Genomic DNA, 18,582 nt, shown 5'->3' with positions numbered 1-18,582 from the left:
AGATTATATCTCCAATCTCTTCACCCCAAGTGTTTCTCACACTTGTACTTTCACAATTTGATGTGAAATGAAAAATACAACAATCAATCTCTCTTTAAGAGTGGATATACAAATTGAAGAACAAAGATGATTTAATAAATGATGATTCACGAAGTTGAAGCTCAATATATGTTGTGTGCACTTGTTCTTGCTTGCTTGGATTATCAAAAATGAATTGGTTTTGAGTTTATATAGTTTGAGCTAAAAAATTAGCTGTTATGCACATTTTGGTCATAACCGGATTGCCAGTTATGGACATCTGGTATTCTGCTTAATGTTATCGTTACAACCACAAATTTGAATTTTTGAACATCCGGATTGCCGATTTGTCAAATCCGGATTTCCACTTATGCTCAGTAGCTTACTGCTCAACAATCGGATTTCCGTTTGTCAGGATCCGGTTAGCCGCTTTCAATTCGGATAAATTATGCCTAAAATTCGGACTTCCGTTTGTCAGAATCCGGATAGCCGCTTGCTACAGTGACTGCTACAGTGAATTATTTTCTAAAATTACAGTTTGACTTCAAAACTTTATAAAACTGTATTATGACCCAAAACGTTATGAAACGTTACAAATAGGTCTAATTTCAGAATTTATAAGTAATGCTTTGTTAATCCCAAAACTTTCTGAAATTATGATATAGCCCAAAATGCTATGATACTTTTCAAATAAGTCCTTCACCAAAATTTCAAGTAATATTTGTTTATTTCAAAGTTTTCAAAATTCTTTCAATTAAACCATAAACTTTGAAAAACAACCAATTTCATAAAATCATTTTTCCATTAAATATGAAACATTTATAATGTGAAAATAATGATTTATTTAAAAAGAATAAAAACAATTAATTTCATAAAATCATTTTTCCATTAAATATAAAACCTTTATAATGTAAAAATAATGATTTATTTAAAATGTATAAAAATAATTTGAGCTTAAAAAATTTATCATTTTTAATCTTGTTTGTTATCATCAAAATCAACATTATGAAAACATATATGTTAACAGTATAGGAATTAGTTGATTTGTTTTTAGATACAAAACTTATTAGATGCAAATGAATTTTCAAAGAAAATTGCATGTTGGTGGACCAATTGATAAATATAAGCCAAGATTAGTTGCCAAAGTAAATAAAAGAAAGACATAGATTACTTTCATGTCTATGCTCTTGTGATGCAGATTACATCTATTAGAGTTTTGATTACATTAGCTACAATTTATAACTTATATGTCTACTAGATGTATGTCAAAACTATTTATATAAAAGTAAATCTAGATGTGGGAATGTACATGAGTCAACCAGAGAGTTATGTAGTCCCAGGTACTGAGCAAAAAGGTGTGCAAAATGGTTAAGTCATTAAATAGCTTAAAACATGCACCAAAACAGTGGCATGATAGGTTTGATAAAGTATTAGTATCAAATGGATAAGCAATTGAAACTAAGAGAATGCTTACTTCTAACTTCAATTTGAAGAGGATAGAAGAAGCATATATCATATTAGTCATCAAAATCACTAAGACTAGTGATGGTCTCATCTAGTGATAGGAAGTGGCTAATCAGTGGAAGTTCAACATACATGCTCCAAGCAAGTTCAACATACATGCTCCAAGATCCTGTAACGAAGTGGCTAATCAGTGGGCAAAATTAGCTCTTGTTACGAGTGGATGAGCAAGTGTGGTTATGATATTTTATCGCGTATGCTTCCTATATCCCGTTCCAAGGCATCCCTCCTGAAATTTCCGAAATTGTCTTGTGGGATGTAGCTTTATTCAAGAAAAAAAAATTCTACTTTCTGAGCTCGATTTCTGGCGACCATAGGCTTTATTCAAAAGACCTTGTGCAAATTTTATATTCTCATTCCTCCTTGGTAGCCCATGCAATGTGAAACAACATGATAATTTGAAGAATCATTGGCTAGAACTTTGTTAGCCCATACAATCTGTAATGTATTTGATCTCGAAGAACACAAGGATGCTGTTCTAATGCTGGTCTCAAATGTTAAATTTATAATTTGTGATCTAAGCGATGGAACATGGAAAGATCTAGTCTCACCCAATAGCAGCTGACACACAAATTGAAGGTTCCTTCTCCATGCTTTCTTAAGTCATGTTATGCAGATTAGTTTTGTAAGTTTATGTCGTAAGTCATGTTATGCAGATTTAGTTTTGTAAGTTTATGTCGTAAGATTCTAATAAGAACCCTGTCAAGGAAAACTTCAACTTAATAAAGTAGAAGACTCGTTTATGTTAAATAAATCCAGCTACCACTCAACAATGAGATGCAAATTTGTTAAGAGCTGAAGAAACCATCTTTCTGAGAACTTACAAGTTGATTACAACAGAGAATAGGTGCATGCCTTTAAACAAATGTTGATTATGCTACATCATTCATCTCTTTCTCTGGGCCTATGTACATGGTATAAAACACAGAAACTAATATGAGTACACATCCCACAAGTCGGCCAAAAGATGGGGCTATCCTTGACAAACCCATTCCCCATAACTGTGTTAAGGCAACCTGAAACAGAAAAATAGCTGCAACGTTATAACTGTCAGCAGGTAATATTTTACATCCATTCAGAAAACACCAAATTAGTGAAGACAGTTGATAAAATATATTATGAAATTTTTTTGAGAGATAAGCAGAGCAAAACCAGAAATGACCGTCACAAACAAATAGATATAAAAATTGCAAGCATTGTGCTTTCAAAATCTTGATTTTTAGCTACAAATTAAAGAACTGACACCTTTGGCATCTGACAATGAAAACTGACCCAGTGCCAAGCAACAAAACTATATAATAAACAGCATAATGATTAATAATGTTTGGTGCTCGATTTCCCTCTGCCAATGAGAAAGATAAAATAACATACCTCAATGTACTGGACATTTGCAACTTTGCTGGTTTTCTCAAGCTGAAGTCCACGTGCTAAAAGCACCTGATAAGCATACATAACTGTAAGTCCATTTGTTTATCAATCTAGATCAGAAAATTTTTAAAATGGGGATGCAAAAGAAGAAGAAGAAACAATGGATCATTAATCGCCATAGTTATTGCATATTGAAAAGCAAGCAGAGGTTAAGTAGTTCAAAATAGCACCTCTGCAAAGAATGCCAGAACACTGAGTACAAGCATCAGCAGAAAAGAATAAAAACTTGGCAGCACAAATTCCTGCATAAAAGAAGTGAATATGTTCAGGAACACTTCGGAAGCACATATACAATGTGATGAAATAGGTATAAAGAAATATGCTGAATTATAATATTTTTTACCCAATAAGAATTTTTAACTCTTCACTAGTGTTTGGTATTCGTCAGGAATCAACAATTGGTGGTATACTAGGAATCACCATGGTTTCTAGCCATCTATTCTAACCTTCCATTATGACTTGGGTTCGGCCTCACATGGCATCAATACTTTTGCTAAAAGAATATGTTTTCCCATGCCGTTCAATTTACCTCAAAGAAAAATAAACATATTCCTGCAGCAGGGCTTGCCAAAGTGCCAAATGAAAAAACCGTGACCCTGGAAAAATTGCAGTTAAACAAAATTTAAGGGAAACATATTGCAGCATTGCGGTTGAACAAAATTTAAGGGAAACGACACTGCAGCATGAATCGCATAAAGGAAATTCTCCCATTTTGAATAACACCAAAATTTCAATCAAGAAAGCAAGTCAATCAACTTACAGAGGTTGGTCAGAAGCATTTGCCCCAGCTTTTATGAGGCAGTAGCTGATTCCACCAGTTATTGATGAAAATAAACCCACCAACACAGCCAACATATGGTCGCTTCCCCTAACATTTAAACTGATTGCTTCCCCAGGTTTAACCAATCCTCCTGACACAGCTGTAGATGAAATGTGAACCAAAGGAAGGAAAGAGGGGGGAAAAAAAGGTCTTATCCTTATTAATTAATACACACACTGCTCTATTGATGCATGCTTAAGGTGCTGTCATTTTAATTGCTTTGCAATTCAATGTAAGCATTGATCCTATTTCAATCCAAAAGCTTCAGAAAATCTAATGCAATTACTATCAGTCTGTGCACTAATATGTCCCAATCTTACTGGTATCAATAGCAACATATGCACAAATGAAGCGTGTTTCACCAGAGAAGACTTGCGAATTCACATATGCATGAAAACCATTCTTGGCATAGTAAAAAAGTTTTTGTAAACTCACTTCTCTACCTTGTGTAGTAAGTATCCGTCGAAAAATGAAGAGGACACCAAAGAAACTGAGAGCAAGACCTGGAAATGGTTATGATTAAAGCAATCAATTACTATCTAATGACAGGCAATCCAACTTTGATAGCAACATTCAAGAAGAAAGAAAATGCTACCACACCTCCAATTTCTGCAATTTTCAACTTCTCACGCAAAATAATTCTAGCTGCAATTGAAGCCATAATTGGAGCTGTGAAGCTTAATACAGTAGCCTGAGATAAAGGTAATCTTTGAATGCTGGAAAGGAAGAATAGCAAACTAATTGTTATACTGAGTTTACAACTCAATTTAATCTCCGAACAATAAAGCTGACAAGAAATTGAAACTTTCTCCAAGCATAGTAAAGCAGCCAACTAAAATTTATTGGAAGACATATAAGCATAAAAGGGCAACAACTAGATGCTGTACTTCTGTCTTGGCTTATCAAAAACAACTCCCTATTGCAGGGTATCAGCACAGAATATTTTAACTTAAAGCCTAATGAGCATGTAATGCATAACAATAAGCAGGAAGCATGAATATGAAGAGAAACTTACCTATAAACAAAACTGAACAATGACAGAAATCCCACTAGGGCTCTTAAAACCAGAAGATTCCTGGCATGCATCGGCCCAAATATAGGTTGTCCACTTCTTCTCAACCATAAATATGACAATATCAAGGTAACCGTGCATCTCATAAATACAGTCTCAAACAAGGGAATAGACTGAACTGGCATTGCAAGAAAAATTACATCAGACAGCACACACAATAGGCCTTGAGAATTATTTTCATTGAAAAAGAACAACAGATGCTACTAACCCATAAAGACATCAGAAATCACTTGCATGAAAAAGTAGATTGTCGATGACAAAGCCATACACATTAACCCTGAATATCTGGAACCATTCCACACCCACAGCATACAATTAGTTAAGGATGTATCCGTTTCTATTACATGCTCCTGCAAAACAATAACAAAGTCACAACAATACTTGTCATCTCCGCATCTCAAATTATGTACTGAATAAATCACTAAACCAAAAACCTTATTTGTCCACTACTTGTTCAATTAACTAAGCAACATAATTAACCAATTAGTTAAATGGGAATGTAATTATTGTGCTCCACTAATTAATCACTTATAGCTCCAGCAATTTGGCTGTTGTTTCACAACATTTCTCTTATAACATTTTTTTTTTTGGGTTTTACTGAATTACAGCAAGTCGGCAATTGAGAAAAATTGGTGAAGCGAAAAATCAAAGCGTCCATATAAAAAGAGACAATAAGAACAATTTGATTATCTAATTAAATTAGGGTTCGATAGATACCCGAGGTTTCCTTCGGGTATAAGAGACTGAGAAAATGTTGGTCTTGGGCTTCTCAGATTGAGCTAAGAGAGGAGAAATTTCGTCGGAAGCCGTACCGCCGCCATCAGCTGCTGAAGGAGATGAGTTACACACGATCAGCTCCACCGTTGCCTGATCTCCGTCGCTCGACTCCGTTGACGTAGACGACATCGTTTTGGACATTCAAAGAAAAGTAAATGCCGTAGAATGTAGTTTAGATACAGTGCTTTACAGACCACATTACCTTAGACTTCATCGAGGAGGGAAGATAAAATGTTTTTCTAGTTCGATGAAAGTGACAGGTAAACGGTCAAGTGGGTGTGCTACGTGTCATCCACCAGCAGCCGGAGCCCACTGTTGGAGGGTTCCGTCGCTTGCGCTGACCTGAGACGCAAGTTTATACAATTGATGGACGGCAGTGATTGTCTAGTTACGGCAACGTTTTAAACTAGAAATAGTGCGCATGAGAGCCTCACAGTTCAAAGCATTCTTCGTGCAAATAGTATAAGCTCAGACGCCGCAACAGCCCAATAGTCAATTAATCAAAGTAAATAAAATAATTGCTTATAAATCATTCGAACTTTATTTTGCTTACAAACCTACTCCAAAAGAATTTTACAGATCTCCTACGATGGAGTTATAGATTTTTCTAGATGTCAAGAAAATATATGTAACTAGATTTAGAGTGCGTTTAAAATTAAAGTTGAATAGCTATACCTTAAAACCTACAGTAGTAAAGTATTGTTTGGTAAACACTAACAATTGTGACTTGAAAATTATATTTCTATGATTTTTCACTTATATAACGAAAAATATATTATGTCTTTAATAATTTTATTAAAATTATTATTTAAAATTTATGATTATTACGTATTATTAACTTTTGTTTCATAATTACAATTTTTTTTTCCACAGCAACTGTAACTTAAAATCTACAGTATTTCAATTTCAAACGCACCTTTAAAATTTGTTTGAGATTTCTTCTACTTTTAGAAGACTTAAAGGTAATAAGTTAAAAAATTAATTTTAATATTTGATAATTTTTTTAAAATTTACTTTTGATAAAATCACTATATACTATAGTAGATTTTAAAAAACACAAAGAAATAACTTTTCAAAATATAATTTAAAAAATTAATCTTATATTTAATATAATTTTATAAATATATCTCCAAAATTATCCTTATTAATTAATAAATAAAATTAGTAATTTTTTTTAAAAAATCATTACCAATTATATTGAGATAAAAAATAAAATTAATGATATAAAATATTTATTTTAGTGATCAATTATTATATACATACAATAAAAAAATATTTTTTTATAAATATCTATAAACATATTAATAAATTTTATTCAACAATATATTCAATTTAATTATTTACATTATTATAATAGTTTAATAATAAGATTTACCAAAAATATATAATTTCTTTTAAAACTCATAACACTAATGAAAAAAATTTTACTAAACGTTTAACCGATTCATTTTACACCTGATTATTTTTTATAACATAACTAATATCAATTATTTTAAAAACTACAATATTACCAAAGTGGCCCCTAGTATCAACAAGGTTGCAAAACAACGAAGCGTGTGAAATGGTAATGTCATCTACATGCAGCTCTGGCACATTGACACTCCAGAAACCGGTTAGTCCGAAGATTGCAACAGCAATGCAGCATCAGGGATTTCCAACCGAGAATGTTCAATGAGCAAACGAGTGATCTTCAAGAATAGATCTGTTCAAATTCATCTTCTTGAGTTCTAGATTTGGAACCAAAAACAGTCACTTGTTCCCAGGCGTAGAATTGGCGTTTAGAGACATTTCTATTTCTTCAAGGGAGCGTCCCTTGGTTTCTACTATGAAGTAATAAGCAAACAATGCTGACAATAGGGAGACACCACCAAAACCAGCATAAACTGGAGCAACTCCAAATGTCTCCACTAAGTCAAGGAAGAATAGACCCACCAAGAAATTACAAACCTAGATCAAAGCAAGGGGGAAACAGATTTAAATCAACAGAAATAATGATTAAAGAGAACATATCCTTCCAGCTGCAAGCAAAACACCTTTTCTTTTCTGATCCTACTAAATTTTCCAGCAAAAGGTAGAGACTGAGAAATGGAGATCATAACATTCAGTATCACAGCACGTACAAGATAGGTGCAATAACCAATATACTTAAAAAATGAACATAACATATAAAAAATGAACATAACATACCCAGTGAACAGAGAAACTAAAGCCCATGATCTTCCCACGAGTCCTGTTGCTGCTGATCTCTGGTATAACAAGACCAGTTACTGGGCCAGCTCCAATTGCAAACATGAAAATGTAACTGAAAGAAAGAATGGCCAAGATGAGCATCCATGAGGTTGTCCAAATGAATTAAAAGCAAAAATGATTTGGGTGCCATTGACCAGTGATCTTTTATAGCGTTTCCATTTTGTCATATTTCTGAAGCTATTTGATAGTTCAATGAAAAAGCTGTTCTTCAATGTTCAACAGCCACGAAAAGCTGAGGAAGTGATCAACTAGATTGATTTTCATGAGCAGCTGGGGGCAGATATAGCTAATTATCTATCTCAATCCATCATTTTGCTTTTCAAGTCCAAACTCTTTAAGAAGTAAGATAAAGACTTAAAGGACAATAAGATAATCATTCGGAAGCTGGATATTTAATTGTTTATTATTATTGCAATTTTTCTTTTTGGGATTGTTCATAATCTGCAAGGATAAAGAAGCTTACAAGAGAGTTCCAAGAATTGATAAGTTGTGGCTGAAATCTTCATCTAATGGTAAACTGATAGCACCCACTACGAGTAACATTGAAATTGCCTGCAAATAAACAGAAGATATAAGTCAAAGTACTGCAAAACTAAAATCCCAGAAAGGTAGAAACCTCTTGTTCAGCAAAGGAAAGAAACTCTCATATGTCCAAGCCTTGTTTACTTGAGCGGATAATGGCTATGTTGTGGCATGTTCTAATACTCTCAGTTTTCATTTTTTAATGCTATTTCCCCATCAAATGACAAAATTTAGCCCCAGTATTTTACTGACTCACCATTCCCAAGTAACTTCCAATTAGAAGCTTCTGCCTTCCTTCCTTATCCATTAAGTACGATGCACAGAGTGCACCTGAAATGTCCACAAGTTGACAAGAATAAGATGTTGCTCAAACAAAAAGCACAGTTCAACTTTCATACATACCCACAATATTTCTCAGATCTCAAACCTGCAAAGTTTGTAACTCCAACCAACAAGCTTGCCAGAGCACCATCTGTAATTCCAACATCTTGAAAAGTCAATGACGAAAAATAAAGTACCCCATTTATGCCTGCAAACTGTTGAAGTAGAAAAAGTGCACCTCCAATTAATGCAACTGCAGCCATACAAAGGAAACCAGTCAAGAATCAAGAATTTGTTAGCATAAACTACACTTTGAAATAAACCATTAAGATGAAATACTAAGCCCAGCACAAGGCAGACACTGGGAATTGCTAATGTCCCCAAAAAAGACAAACTGTCATAAAACTTACGACTTCTAAATATACATTTTATGTGTGTTCTCAATAAAATCTAAATTTTGCAGAACATATCATCCAAGCTATTTCATAAACTACAATGTAACATAAAAAATTAAAAATACAACAAATGCAAACTCAATAGACCACCTTGATACAACCTCTAGAGTGTGGTTCCTCAAGGAGTTCCGACCATTGGCTGTCCAAATCACTACCATCCTTCTTGATGACTAACTGAAATTCTTCAATTGCTTTGTTGATTTCAGATTCTCCCCAAAGGTTGGCAATAACAGCTTTGGCATCATTCAACATCCCTCCCTATGGAACACCGTAAGACAACCTATCGGAAATGTGCCTAAAAACAAAACTAGTTGATTTTCTATCAAAATGTGAAACAAGAATCATACTTTACATAGCCAGCGGGGACTTTCCACAGTGAACTGCATACCGAGTGCAAGAATAAAACCAGGAAGACTTGCGATATACAGCATTGTCCTCCACCTAAAAAATAGTTAGCCACTCTTTTCATCAGATTCATCTTTAAAGAAAAAATCAAAATGTATGCCCTCATCAACAATAATGTAGAAATGGCAAGAAACAGATAGAAAGGACCTCACCAATGTGGATCATCTTCTGCGGGTATTCCCAGAAACAGAGAAGTAATAATCCCAAGGCATGTACCAACCTGACACAAGGTTCCAAGTGACCCCCTGTATTTTGTTGGAGCAACCTAAAACAACACCTGGAAATGGATGAGTAAGAAGAATGACACCTAGAGCATCTAGAAGGTTAATAGGAAGCTTTTATAGTCTATCATCACCCATCAATGGTGCAGCAAGTATGATATACCTCAAACATCAACTCCAAACATTAAAATTAAAGCAGAGCAGAATCTCATGTTTGCAAGTTCATTCAGTCCCTTTATAAAGAATAAACTAACAAAAGTCTGAGTTACTCTTAATGAACTCACAGCAGAGTCCATATTTACTGATATAGTTCGTACTAAAGCCAGTGGTAGCAACTTTATACAAATATCAAGCATGTATTCCCAGCAGCTCGGTAATGTTGCCATCAAAATCTCCATAGTAATTTTCTATTGTGTCATGATGAAAGTACATTTCTAGTTTGTCTGTTTAATGCAGTCAGAAACTTTTGGATGACAAGCAACATATATAGTTTGAATCATGGAATTGGTGTGCCAGATAGGATCTACCTCATTCAGCCTTGAGGGAATATTGGATTACATATATAGTTTAATATGATAATGAAACAGGTCAAGCACGGATTGGGTTGTCTGCATCTTACCTATTCATATTATTGCCTATTATAACCGGAGATAAGTTTTTACAAACAACAAGAACACTTTCCAATAAGAAAAGAGAAGAATAACTTAAAATTTTGCTCATTCCCATTTTGTGAAAACAATTTAACCAGAATGGAATAAGGTGTATGAGTGAAAAAATTGTAAAGTCAGCAAATTTGCTATCAAGTCATACCTCAGAAATATAAATTGGAACCAGAACAGTGTTTACACCAATACCAAGGCCAACAAGAAATCTTCCCCAAAGCATTTCATCCAAGGAGTGGGCTTGTGCACTGATATAAAATGGAAGCAGTCAAAAATCAAAATCTTTTTGCATTTCATGTCAAATAGGCCGCAAGTAATAGAGACAATAATTCTGCATCAACAAGGGCAGATTGAAGAACTCAAAAACTCCCTCAAATCTAACCTTGAAGCAGAACCATGTTTAACCATATGCCCCAGAAAACAGGAACTTTTGAGAGCACTAAAATTAGTTTCTGAGAAACACCTTAATCTTAAATGCACAAGGAGATCAACAAGTGCCAAACTTCACAGCATAACAGTGAAGCCAACAAGTTTCCCAAGATGCTCTCAATTGATACTCAGAACAGTCCTAAATACCTCGCTACGAGTAAATTAAGTACAAAAACAATTGATGGGAGGTCAAGCATAAGGAAAGAATAACCGTGAATACCTTATGATTGCACCAAGAATCAATGGTATGGTGTCAATCTGGAAAGTGCGGCGACAACCGAGCTTATCTGCAAGAGAACCTGAGCTTATGCTTCCAACAAATGCACCCGCTATAAAAATGCTCACCACAAGCCCCTCAAGAATAGGATTTCCTTCAAAACCAAGCTCTTTGGCAATTGAAACAATAGGACCATTCATTACCCTGCACAGCATACATTGATTGTAACCCAAAGAAAATTCACTCCAAAACTAAAGCAGATTTTCCCCAACAGTATATTAACTATGCATTGATTAACTTTTAGCAATTTTGTGTTGTAACAATTCTGTATAAAGAGACACGTTTGCTCTAATTTTAACAAAATAAAGACACCCTATGTGATAACCAAAGAGAAAATTGGACATTCACTCCAAAACTAAAGCAGCATTTCCCCAATAGTATATTAACCAATGCATTGATTAACTTTTAGTAATTTTGTATTGTAACAATTCTGTATACAAAGACCCGTTTGTTCGAATTTTAACAAAATAAAGACTCACCCTATGTGATAACCAAAGAGAAAATTGGACATTGAAGCAATTAATACGTGAGGAAAAGCAGGTAACCATCCCAAATCAAAGCCTGCTTCAGCCTTCTGATCACGTGATAACAAATTTTCACCATCTGTTATGTAATTCATTTTATACAGGCATGAAAAACCAAAAAAAAAAAAAATCAATATTAAAATATATAACTCAGATATTTTTTTCACTTAATATAATTTCATAAAGAGGCGAATTATAGAAAGAAAGTGGGGCGAAGAACCTTGCTTTTGCTTCCAACTCCGTAACTCGGGAAGTTGCTTCTTTGCTGCCAAAACTTTGAACTTAGTCGACCGATGCGAAAAGCTAAAACGCAGCGTTTTCATTTTGGGAGGGGAAGGTGTGAAGAGAGTCGACCGGTACGACGGAACCGGACGAACAGGATGATGAAGTACGGTAGCCACACGCATCTGATCACGGAGATTTTTTTTATTTTCTCGATCGCAGCGAGAGAGAGATTAGTTCTGATCACAATCAAGCAGTGTCGCGTCGATTTTCCTTAAAGCCACGTGATCGGCACGCTGATAAGCCTGGGTCCCACACTCCCACTGCCAAAAAAGGTAATTTTAAGATTGGGGAAAATGGCGGGAAAAAACGTGGCAATGAAGAGATGATCTGGATGCAATTTGGACGCCAGGAAATGGATTAGTGCGAGCCAAACTAGTTTGTTACTGATGAATGGATGGTGACTTGACTTTGACCTTGCCGAATATTTTCGGATTTTCTCCGAAAAGATTTTAACAAAATAAAAGAAGAGGTTGGGAAATTTTGGCAAGGGCATCTCCAATCCAACACTAAACCCATCACCAAATCACCTTTTACATCAAAAATAATGTAAAATGTTTCTTTAATATAGTACTAAAATTAATACTAAAATAGTGTAATGAATAGTATTGCACCAAATATGGTGCAACACTATTCATTACACCATATTTGGTGTTAGGGAAAAAAAAATCTCAAATATCCTTATTACTTTATCTTATTTACATATGTGTCCTATTTTATATAATATTTAAGTTATTATTATTATTTTTGTTATTTTTTAATTTCATTTTTTAATTTTTGAATATTATACTAATATTTTAAATAAAAAATATTCAACACAAAAATTAAAAATAAAAATAAAATGCCAATAACATTAATTACTAGATTACATATTACAAAATTAAAAATACAAAATTAAATTAACACAAATTAAAAAAACTACTACTACTACCATAAATTAAAACAATTATTTAGTAATGTGGGAGATCATTATTAGATCCTCCAATATCATCAAAATTTAGTAATTCGAATAACTAGAGTATTACTGTTATTGTATTGTATTTTTCTATATTATTGTTGTTATTTATTGTTATTGTATTTTTCTATATTAATGTAATGTTTAATTTTCATAATGTACTAATTTAGTTAATTAAATACAAATTTAATAATTTTCTATATTTTTTTGTTAATCGATATAAAATTACTTATTACTTAATTATCTATATTAATAGTAATATTTATTGTGTTAATTGAATTAATTCTTGAGAATTAAAGGAATAAAAAGAAGAATATTCTTTTTGGTGTAAAATTTGGTGTAAATGGCTTGGAGATGAAATAATAATTTGGTGTGAAAAATGTATATTTTTGGTGTTGGTGTTGCACCAAAATGGTGTTATGCATTGGAGATGGCCTAAGTAGCCACAAGTTTTTAGGTTTTTTAAAATTAATCGCTCTACTTTTCTATCATTACTAATCAATTATAATTTTTTTGAATGAATTTATCCTCACCATTTTCATAACTCTTGTTTCTCTCGACGATCTCTCAGCTCTTATCTCAACCTGTTGGACAGATGGGTTGCTAATGATAGGCTGACTTGACCCGACTAGACCCACATATAGTAACTGTCAAGTAGTTACCAAATACAGTTTTAGGAGTTTTAGAGGGAAATTGATTTTGAATCAACCTCCCCAACCTTAGCATATAATGATTCCTATCGAACGCAGAAGCTGGATTTCTACTCCTTCTCTTCTTTTTAATGGTGAACCAAAAAATTGAACAACCCATTTGAAAAGGCATTTATACTTTGATCAAGAGGAGGTAGGCTCTTGAACTTTTTTACTTTCCTTCATTGGTATCACAACATGTTTTTTTTTGTTGGATTCATGCTTTGGTTGAGTTTGTTTCTTGAAAAAGATTGAATTCTATATGTAATTGATTTTTTATGGAATATGTGATCTGGTGGCTGTTAGTTTTGTGTTTTGAAGTGCTTGAATTATAGTATAATTTCTGGAATTGATAGAAATAGAAATGGCCTAAGGTTTAGATTGCATAAACCTTAAGAAATCATGAAACCCAAAACTTTAATTACTTATAACTTTTGATTTAGGCAACATGACATTGTGTATAATATATCATTGAAAATACCTTTTCAAGGGCTTTCTAATGATATGTAATTTGTTAAAAACAAACTTAAAACGAGATAGTTATGGCCAAAATAAGAATTTAGTCGGATTTAGGGCTAAAAATAAAAAACCATAATTTTTAGAGAAGATGATGAATAGTGCCAGAATTGGTTTTTCGATGATTTCAACTTATTATGATCTCCATTTGAAAATCCGAGGGTTATAGTCGAATTCAACACTAAAAATAGAGTTAGACGGTGTTGGACCTGACATCATCGTGCGTGTAAGGCCCATGCGCTGGCCCCATGCGCACAGTACTATAGTATGCTTGAAGCTCGTGCACTTGCCTGCGCCCGTGGGAATGTATCTAGATTAGTCTTTTTTGTGTATCTTACTATCGAGGACTCCAATTTGGGTGTCGTTGACGACATTTGATTCGAAATTTAATTTCCTATTTGTTTTTAATATAAAACTAAAATATCTAATTATTTTTTTGAAAAAATTTGGATTGAATATAGAGAGTCTCATGTATGAGCATTATATGTTAATAAATATTTCGCTTTAGTGGGACTTTGAAAACATTTTTTTTTATGGAGATTGGCTGAAATTAGATCGTATCTCGTGTTTAGTCATTTGTTAGCAATTATTGATATAAACATTATGTTATTCGTCCTAAATGCCTCCCATTAGAAAATTGTAGACTAAGGAAGACATGTTAATGACATATAGAGCTTGAATTTCACCCATTGATTTAATTGAGATTAATGATAACATATCTTATGAAGAACTTATGAAGAAAATAGAGAATTATACGATGGACTCTGATCGTTCTATGTGTATGAATATAGAAGATATAGATGAGGTCTTTAGTTGGCTAAAGTATGGAAAAGCAGACATTAAGTATCCAAACTGGGATTATTATCAACAGGTCCTCATAAATTCCTTACCTAATGATGGTAATACGCTTGTCTTTAAGGCTCGCATGTTAGAGGAGATTAAGAATCTCTTGAGCAATAAATATCATATGTTGAGGTATGAAATTGAAATAATAGAGAAGCGTTGTCTTGCTTCAAAGATGAGGCGAACCTCGCAATACTGCTCAACATAGGAGGGATCTTGAGGTGAATCAGACCTGAAAAAAGAAGAATAACAATGCTCTCATAATACTATTGAACAGCATTCAAGACGACCTTATATGTGAATTTAAGAAGTATAAGATTGTTCAAGAGACGTGGCTCACTTTGCAAAATAGGTTTAATGGCACCTCAACCACTAAGCTTAGAAGGTTTATGATCAAGTTTGATTATAATCATGTTTAAATGTCTGATCAAGTTCGCGCAAGGTTTCAAGCTACAATTGCAAGATGAGCCATAAATATAACCACAAAGGTAATGGATTTGATCATGGTTAGAAAAAGCTAGATAGTAAGAAGTGCCTAAGGGGTAAGCACGTTGGCAAGAAAAAAGAAAAATCCAAGGTGAGATGCTGTAAGTGTTGCAAGCTAGGTCACTTCGCTCGTGAGTGTAATAAGTCGAAAAATGTAAGACCCAACTCTACTTTGTTGAATTATGCTTTAGTTACAAGTTTTGTACTCTTAATTGAATCTCGTTCTGTGTGGATTGTAAACGTAGGACCAATAGACCATATGGCTCATGAATGAGATGCATTTGTAGAGTGTCGTTGAATCAGTTAGGGGACTAGATGGATGTATGTGGCTCCAGCTTTGAAGCAAAATGAATAGGCACTTGCAAATTGACTTTGCATGGTGAATGTATATTTTGTTACATGATTTCTTATATGCACTGGAGATTCAATGAAACTTGGTTTCAGATCCTGTTCTTCTTAAATTAAGATATAATTTAAATTTTTATGGTGTTTGTTTAGAGATTTTCTTAAATTCAATTCTTACTAGAACTGCGCATTTGGTTAATGGTTTTATTGTATTAGATATGATGCTTGATGGTTTATGTTATGATAATAGTTGTTTTCATATGTTACTTCTCTCAGCAGTAATAAGATAGATGCAATTACTTGGCATGCTAGATTAGGTCATATAGGGCAACAAAGAAAGCATAGACTTGTGAGAGAAGACATGTTGAGCCTACTCACTAAGGTTGAATTGCCTATATGTGAAAATCGTCTAGTTGAAAAAACAATTAGAAAACCATTCAGCAAGAGAATTAGAGTCGAAAACCCATTACAGATAATCTACTTTGACATCTATGGTCCAATGAATGTAAATGCTAAACATGAAGCTTCATATTTTATCATATTCATTGATGATTATTCATGTTTCAGTCATGTCTAATTGATTTCTGATAAATCAGAAGCAACTAGACAACAATGTTAAAGTCTTAAGGACTGATTGAGGACATGAATATCTTTTGGAACAGTTTCAAGGAGTTGTGTAATAAGAAAGGAATAGATAGACAGCTGACAATTCATAGAACTCCGCAACAATTAATTCTTCTAATATCTTATTGGGGAGATGCTTTATTAATTGCTACTATTGGATGTTTGCTTATTGTTATAGGTGTTAATATGCAAGTGTACACAATAAGTAATACACTGATAAGTATTTAGATCGTTTCCACAGGGATTGGTGTTGTAGTATTTGCTACAACAATCTTAAAAGTATTATTTCAATCTAAATTAAAATAAAATAATTAATGAAACTAATGAACTAATTAAAAAATGCAATAAGAAAAATCTCAAGTCAAATACAAAGATGTAATTAATAGAAAATGAGTAGTTGAGTAATTAGATTCACTTAATGGTATTGATTATTTTTCCAATTAAGATTCTGTTGCTACAACATTTACTACAGCACAAGGCAGAATCACTCATGCATCCTCAGTGGTTGCCTGTTAGATATCTTATATTTAAATACAACCTAACAGTAACCAGTTGTTATGCTAACATTAGATATATCATTATGTGCTCTAGGTTCCAATTGCCCTACAAGGTGAATACATATATCTAATTTTTCACTAATTTTAAATCAAGCATGACCCTATTCAAATCGTGATTAACTTAACTTGGGAAGCCTAATGTAAAACCATATACTGTCTTAATTTGTTCCACTAAGTCATACATTTTTAAGACTTTTTATTAGCTAGTATCCACTAAATAGGTGGTAAGCCGAATAAAGAATTGTAATAAGTAAAATCAAGACAAAATGTTGTAGCAAATCCAGAGCAACACACATACATTAGTCCAATATACATTAAGATTGTTTAACACTCAACCACAACAAAGTTTAGTTCATGATTTAGGATAAAACGGTAACAAGAATCATTTTAGACATTAAATACATTCCCATAAAGAAATTAAAACAAGAAAATAAGATGAGAAATTGAGTTCCGCTAAATCTTTGTGATTTCTCCTTCTTTTTTCACCTTGAATCCTCTGTTGCAGCCCTCAAATCTCTTTTTTTTCTTTTTTTTTTCTCTTTTTTTTTCTTGAATGACAGCTTTCTCTTTTTCTTTTCATGTGTGCACATTTTATATTTTGGAATTAGGGTAACCAAAAGTTTGTGGCCACGTTCTTCTATTTTTGGAAACCTTGGATTGCAATCTTTTAGTTAACACACGCGTACTCTTGTCTGCAGTAGGGTTAGCAAAAACCCAAGTCCGGTCCAGGTTTGCCCTTGCCTGGACCGGCCTGGATCAATAACATAGCTGCCCGAACCCGGATTGGTGCTTGGGTTTTTCACATCTAGTCCAAGTTAAGCCCGGTATCTCCTGAGCACAAGTTTTTAAATCCAGGCTTCCCCTGTCCAGATAAGATACTGCCCTGTTGGTTTTGGAATTGGTTTGCCGTAAATGAAATCATTTGCAGATTTTTTATTTGAAAAAGGACTGATGTTAAAGAAAGCCAAAAGTAGAGGAAAAAAAGAAAAGAAAAAAAAACCATAAAACCATAGCCACAGAGCAGTAAGTAATGCCTATCAAATAGTGGTCAAAGCACTTAGGAGTCAAGATCTAAGCCTCTCAAATGGTGGTCAAAGCACTCAAGAGTCAAGACATTTTGCTTTTTTTAATCAGATGCTGATTTTGCAGGATATATAAGATGCTTTTTGCAATCAATGTTGGCTTGGAGTGTTTACTTAGGGTGTTTGCTTTTTGCAGCCGACAACTTGTGTTTCCTTGGAATGTTGAGTGGTGGCCGCAGGCTTCGAGTGTTAGAGAACTGGAGGTGCGGCAACCGGTAGTACTGCTTGTGTTTGTTTAACAATAGGATATAAAATTAGGGTTCGTTTCGATGTTGGGTGTATTGTATTCATATTTTCTTTCTTTTTTTTAACTTTTAAAAAAAAAGGGCATGGATATGAGTTTTGGGTTTTTGATACAATGCCTAGATCTGGCCCGGACCCAGAAATGTTCGGGTATTGAATTTTAATACCTAGAACCGTATTTTCTGTATATAAGGTTCGGGTAAAATCCAGACTAGATTGGCCGGGTCCGGACCAGATCCAATCTGAGTCCGGACGGGT

At 33.7% G+C, this 18,582-nt stretch overlaps 2 protein-coding genes across 11 annotated transcripts; both read right to left on the bottom strand.

Moving 5' to 3' along the window:
- Positions 1–2,312: 2,312 nt before the first annotated feature.
- LOC102616448 (uncharacterized membrane protein YMR253C) lies at positions 2,313–6,111 on the bottom strand. Its single transcript, XM_006469557.4, has 10 exons — positions 5,577–6,111; positions 5,068–5,209; positions 4,803–4,977; positions 4,388–4,503; positions 4,231–4,290; positions 3,728–3,887; positions 3,497–3,563; positions 3,138–3,209; positions 2,911–2,976; positions 2,313–2,555 (listed from the first exon to the last, which is right to left on the bottom strand). Exons 1-10 carry the CDS (start codon positions 5,775–5,777, stop codon positions 2,412–2,414), a joined length of 1,203 nt encoding a protein of 400 aa, XP_006469620.1. The 5' UTR covers positions 5,778–6,111; the 3' UTR covers positions 2,313–2,411.
- Positions 6,112–7,046: 935 nt separating this feature from the next.
- On the bottom strand, positions 7,047–12,330 carry LOC102616741 (probable plastidic glucose transporter 1). 10 transcript variants are annotated; one of them, XM_025095651.2, is made up of 14 exons: positions 11,923–12,330; positions 11,658–11,781; positions 11,122–11,322; positions 10,621–10,720; positions 9,742–9,854; positions 9,532–9,625; positions 9,286–9,442; positions 8,968–8,982; positions 8,836–8,880; positions 8,665–8,738; positions 8,350–8,438; positions 7,824–7,938; positions 7,670–7,714; positions 7,047–7,583 (listed from the first exon to the last, which is right to left on the bottom strand). In XM_025095651.2, the coding sequence occupies exons 1-14, from the start codon at positions 12,107–12,109 to the stop codon at positions 7,386–7,388; spliced, it is 1,557 nt and encodes a 518-aa protein (XP_024951419.1). In that variant the 5' UTR covers positions 12,110–12,330; the 3' UTR covers positions 7,047–7,385. The 10 variants fall into 10 exon arrangements, 7 of the variants coding, with proteins under 7 accessions (XP_024951419.1, XP_024951420.1, XP_024951418.1 ...); XM_025095652.2 differs by lacking the exon at positions 8,968–8,982; XM_025095650.2 differs by having other exon boundaries at positions 8,836–8,982; positions 11,923–12,328.
- Positions 12,331–18,582: the final 6,252 nt, after the last annotated feature.

This window comes from Citrus sinensis, chromosome 2 (genome assembly GCF_022201045.2).
Source record: "Citrus sinensis cultivar Valencia sweet orange chromosome 2, DVS_A1.0, whole genome shotgun sequence".
NCBI lineage: Eukaryota > Viridiplantae > Streptophyta > Magnoliopsida > Sapindales > Rutaceae > Citrus > Citrus sinensis.
The sequence above is the reverse complement of the archived record's forward strand: the minus strand, read 5'-3'. Positions and strand labels throughout refer to the sequence as shown.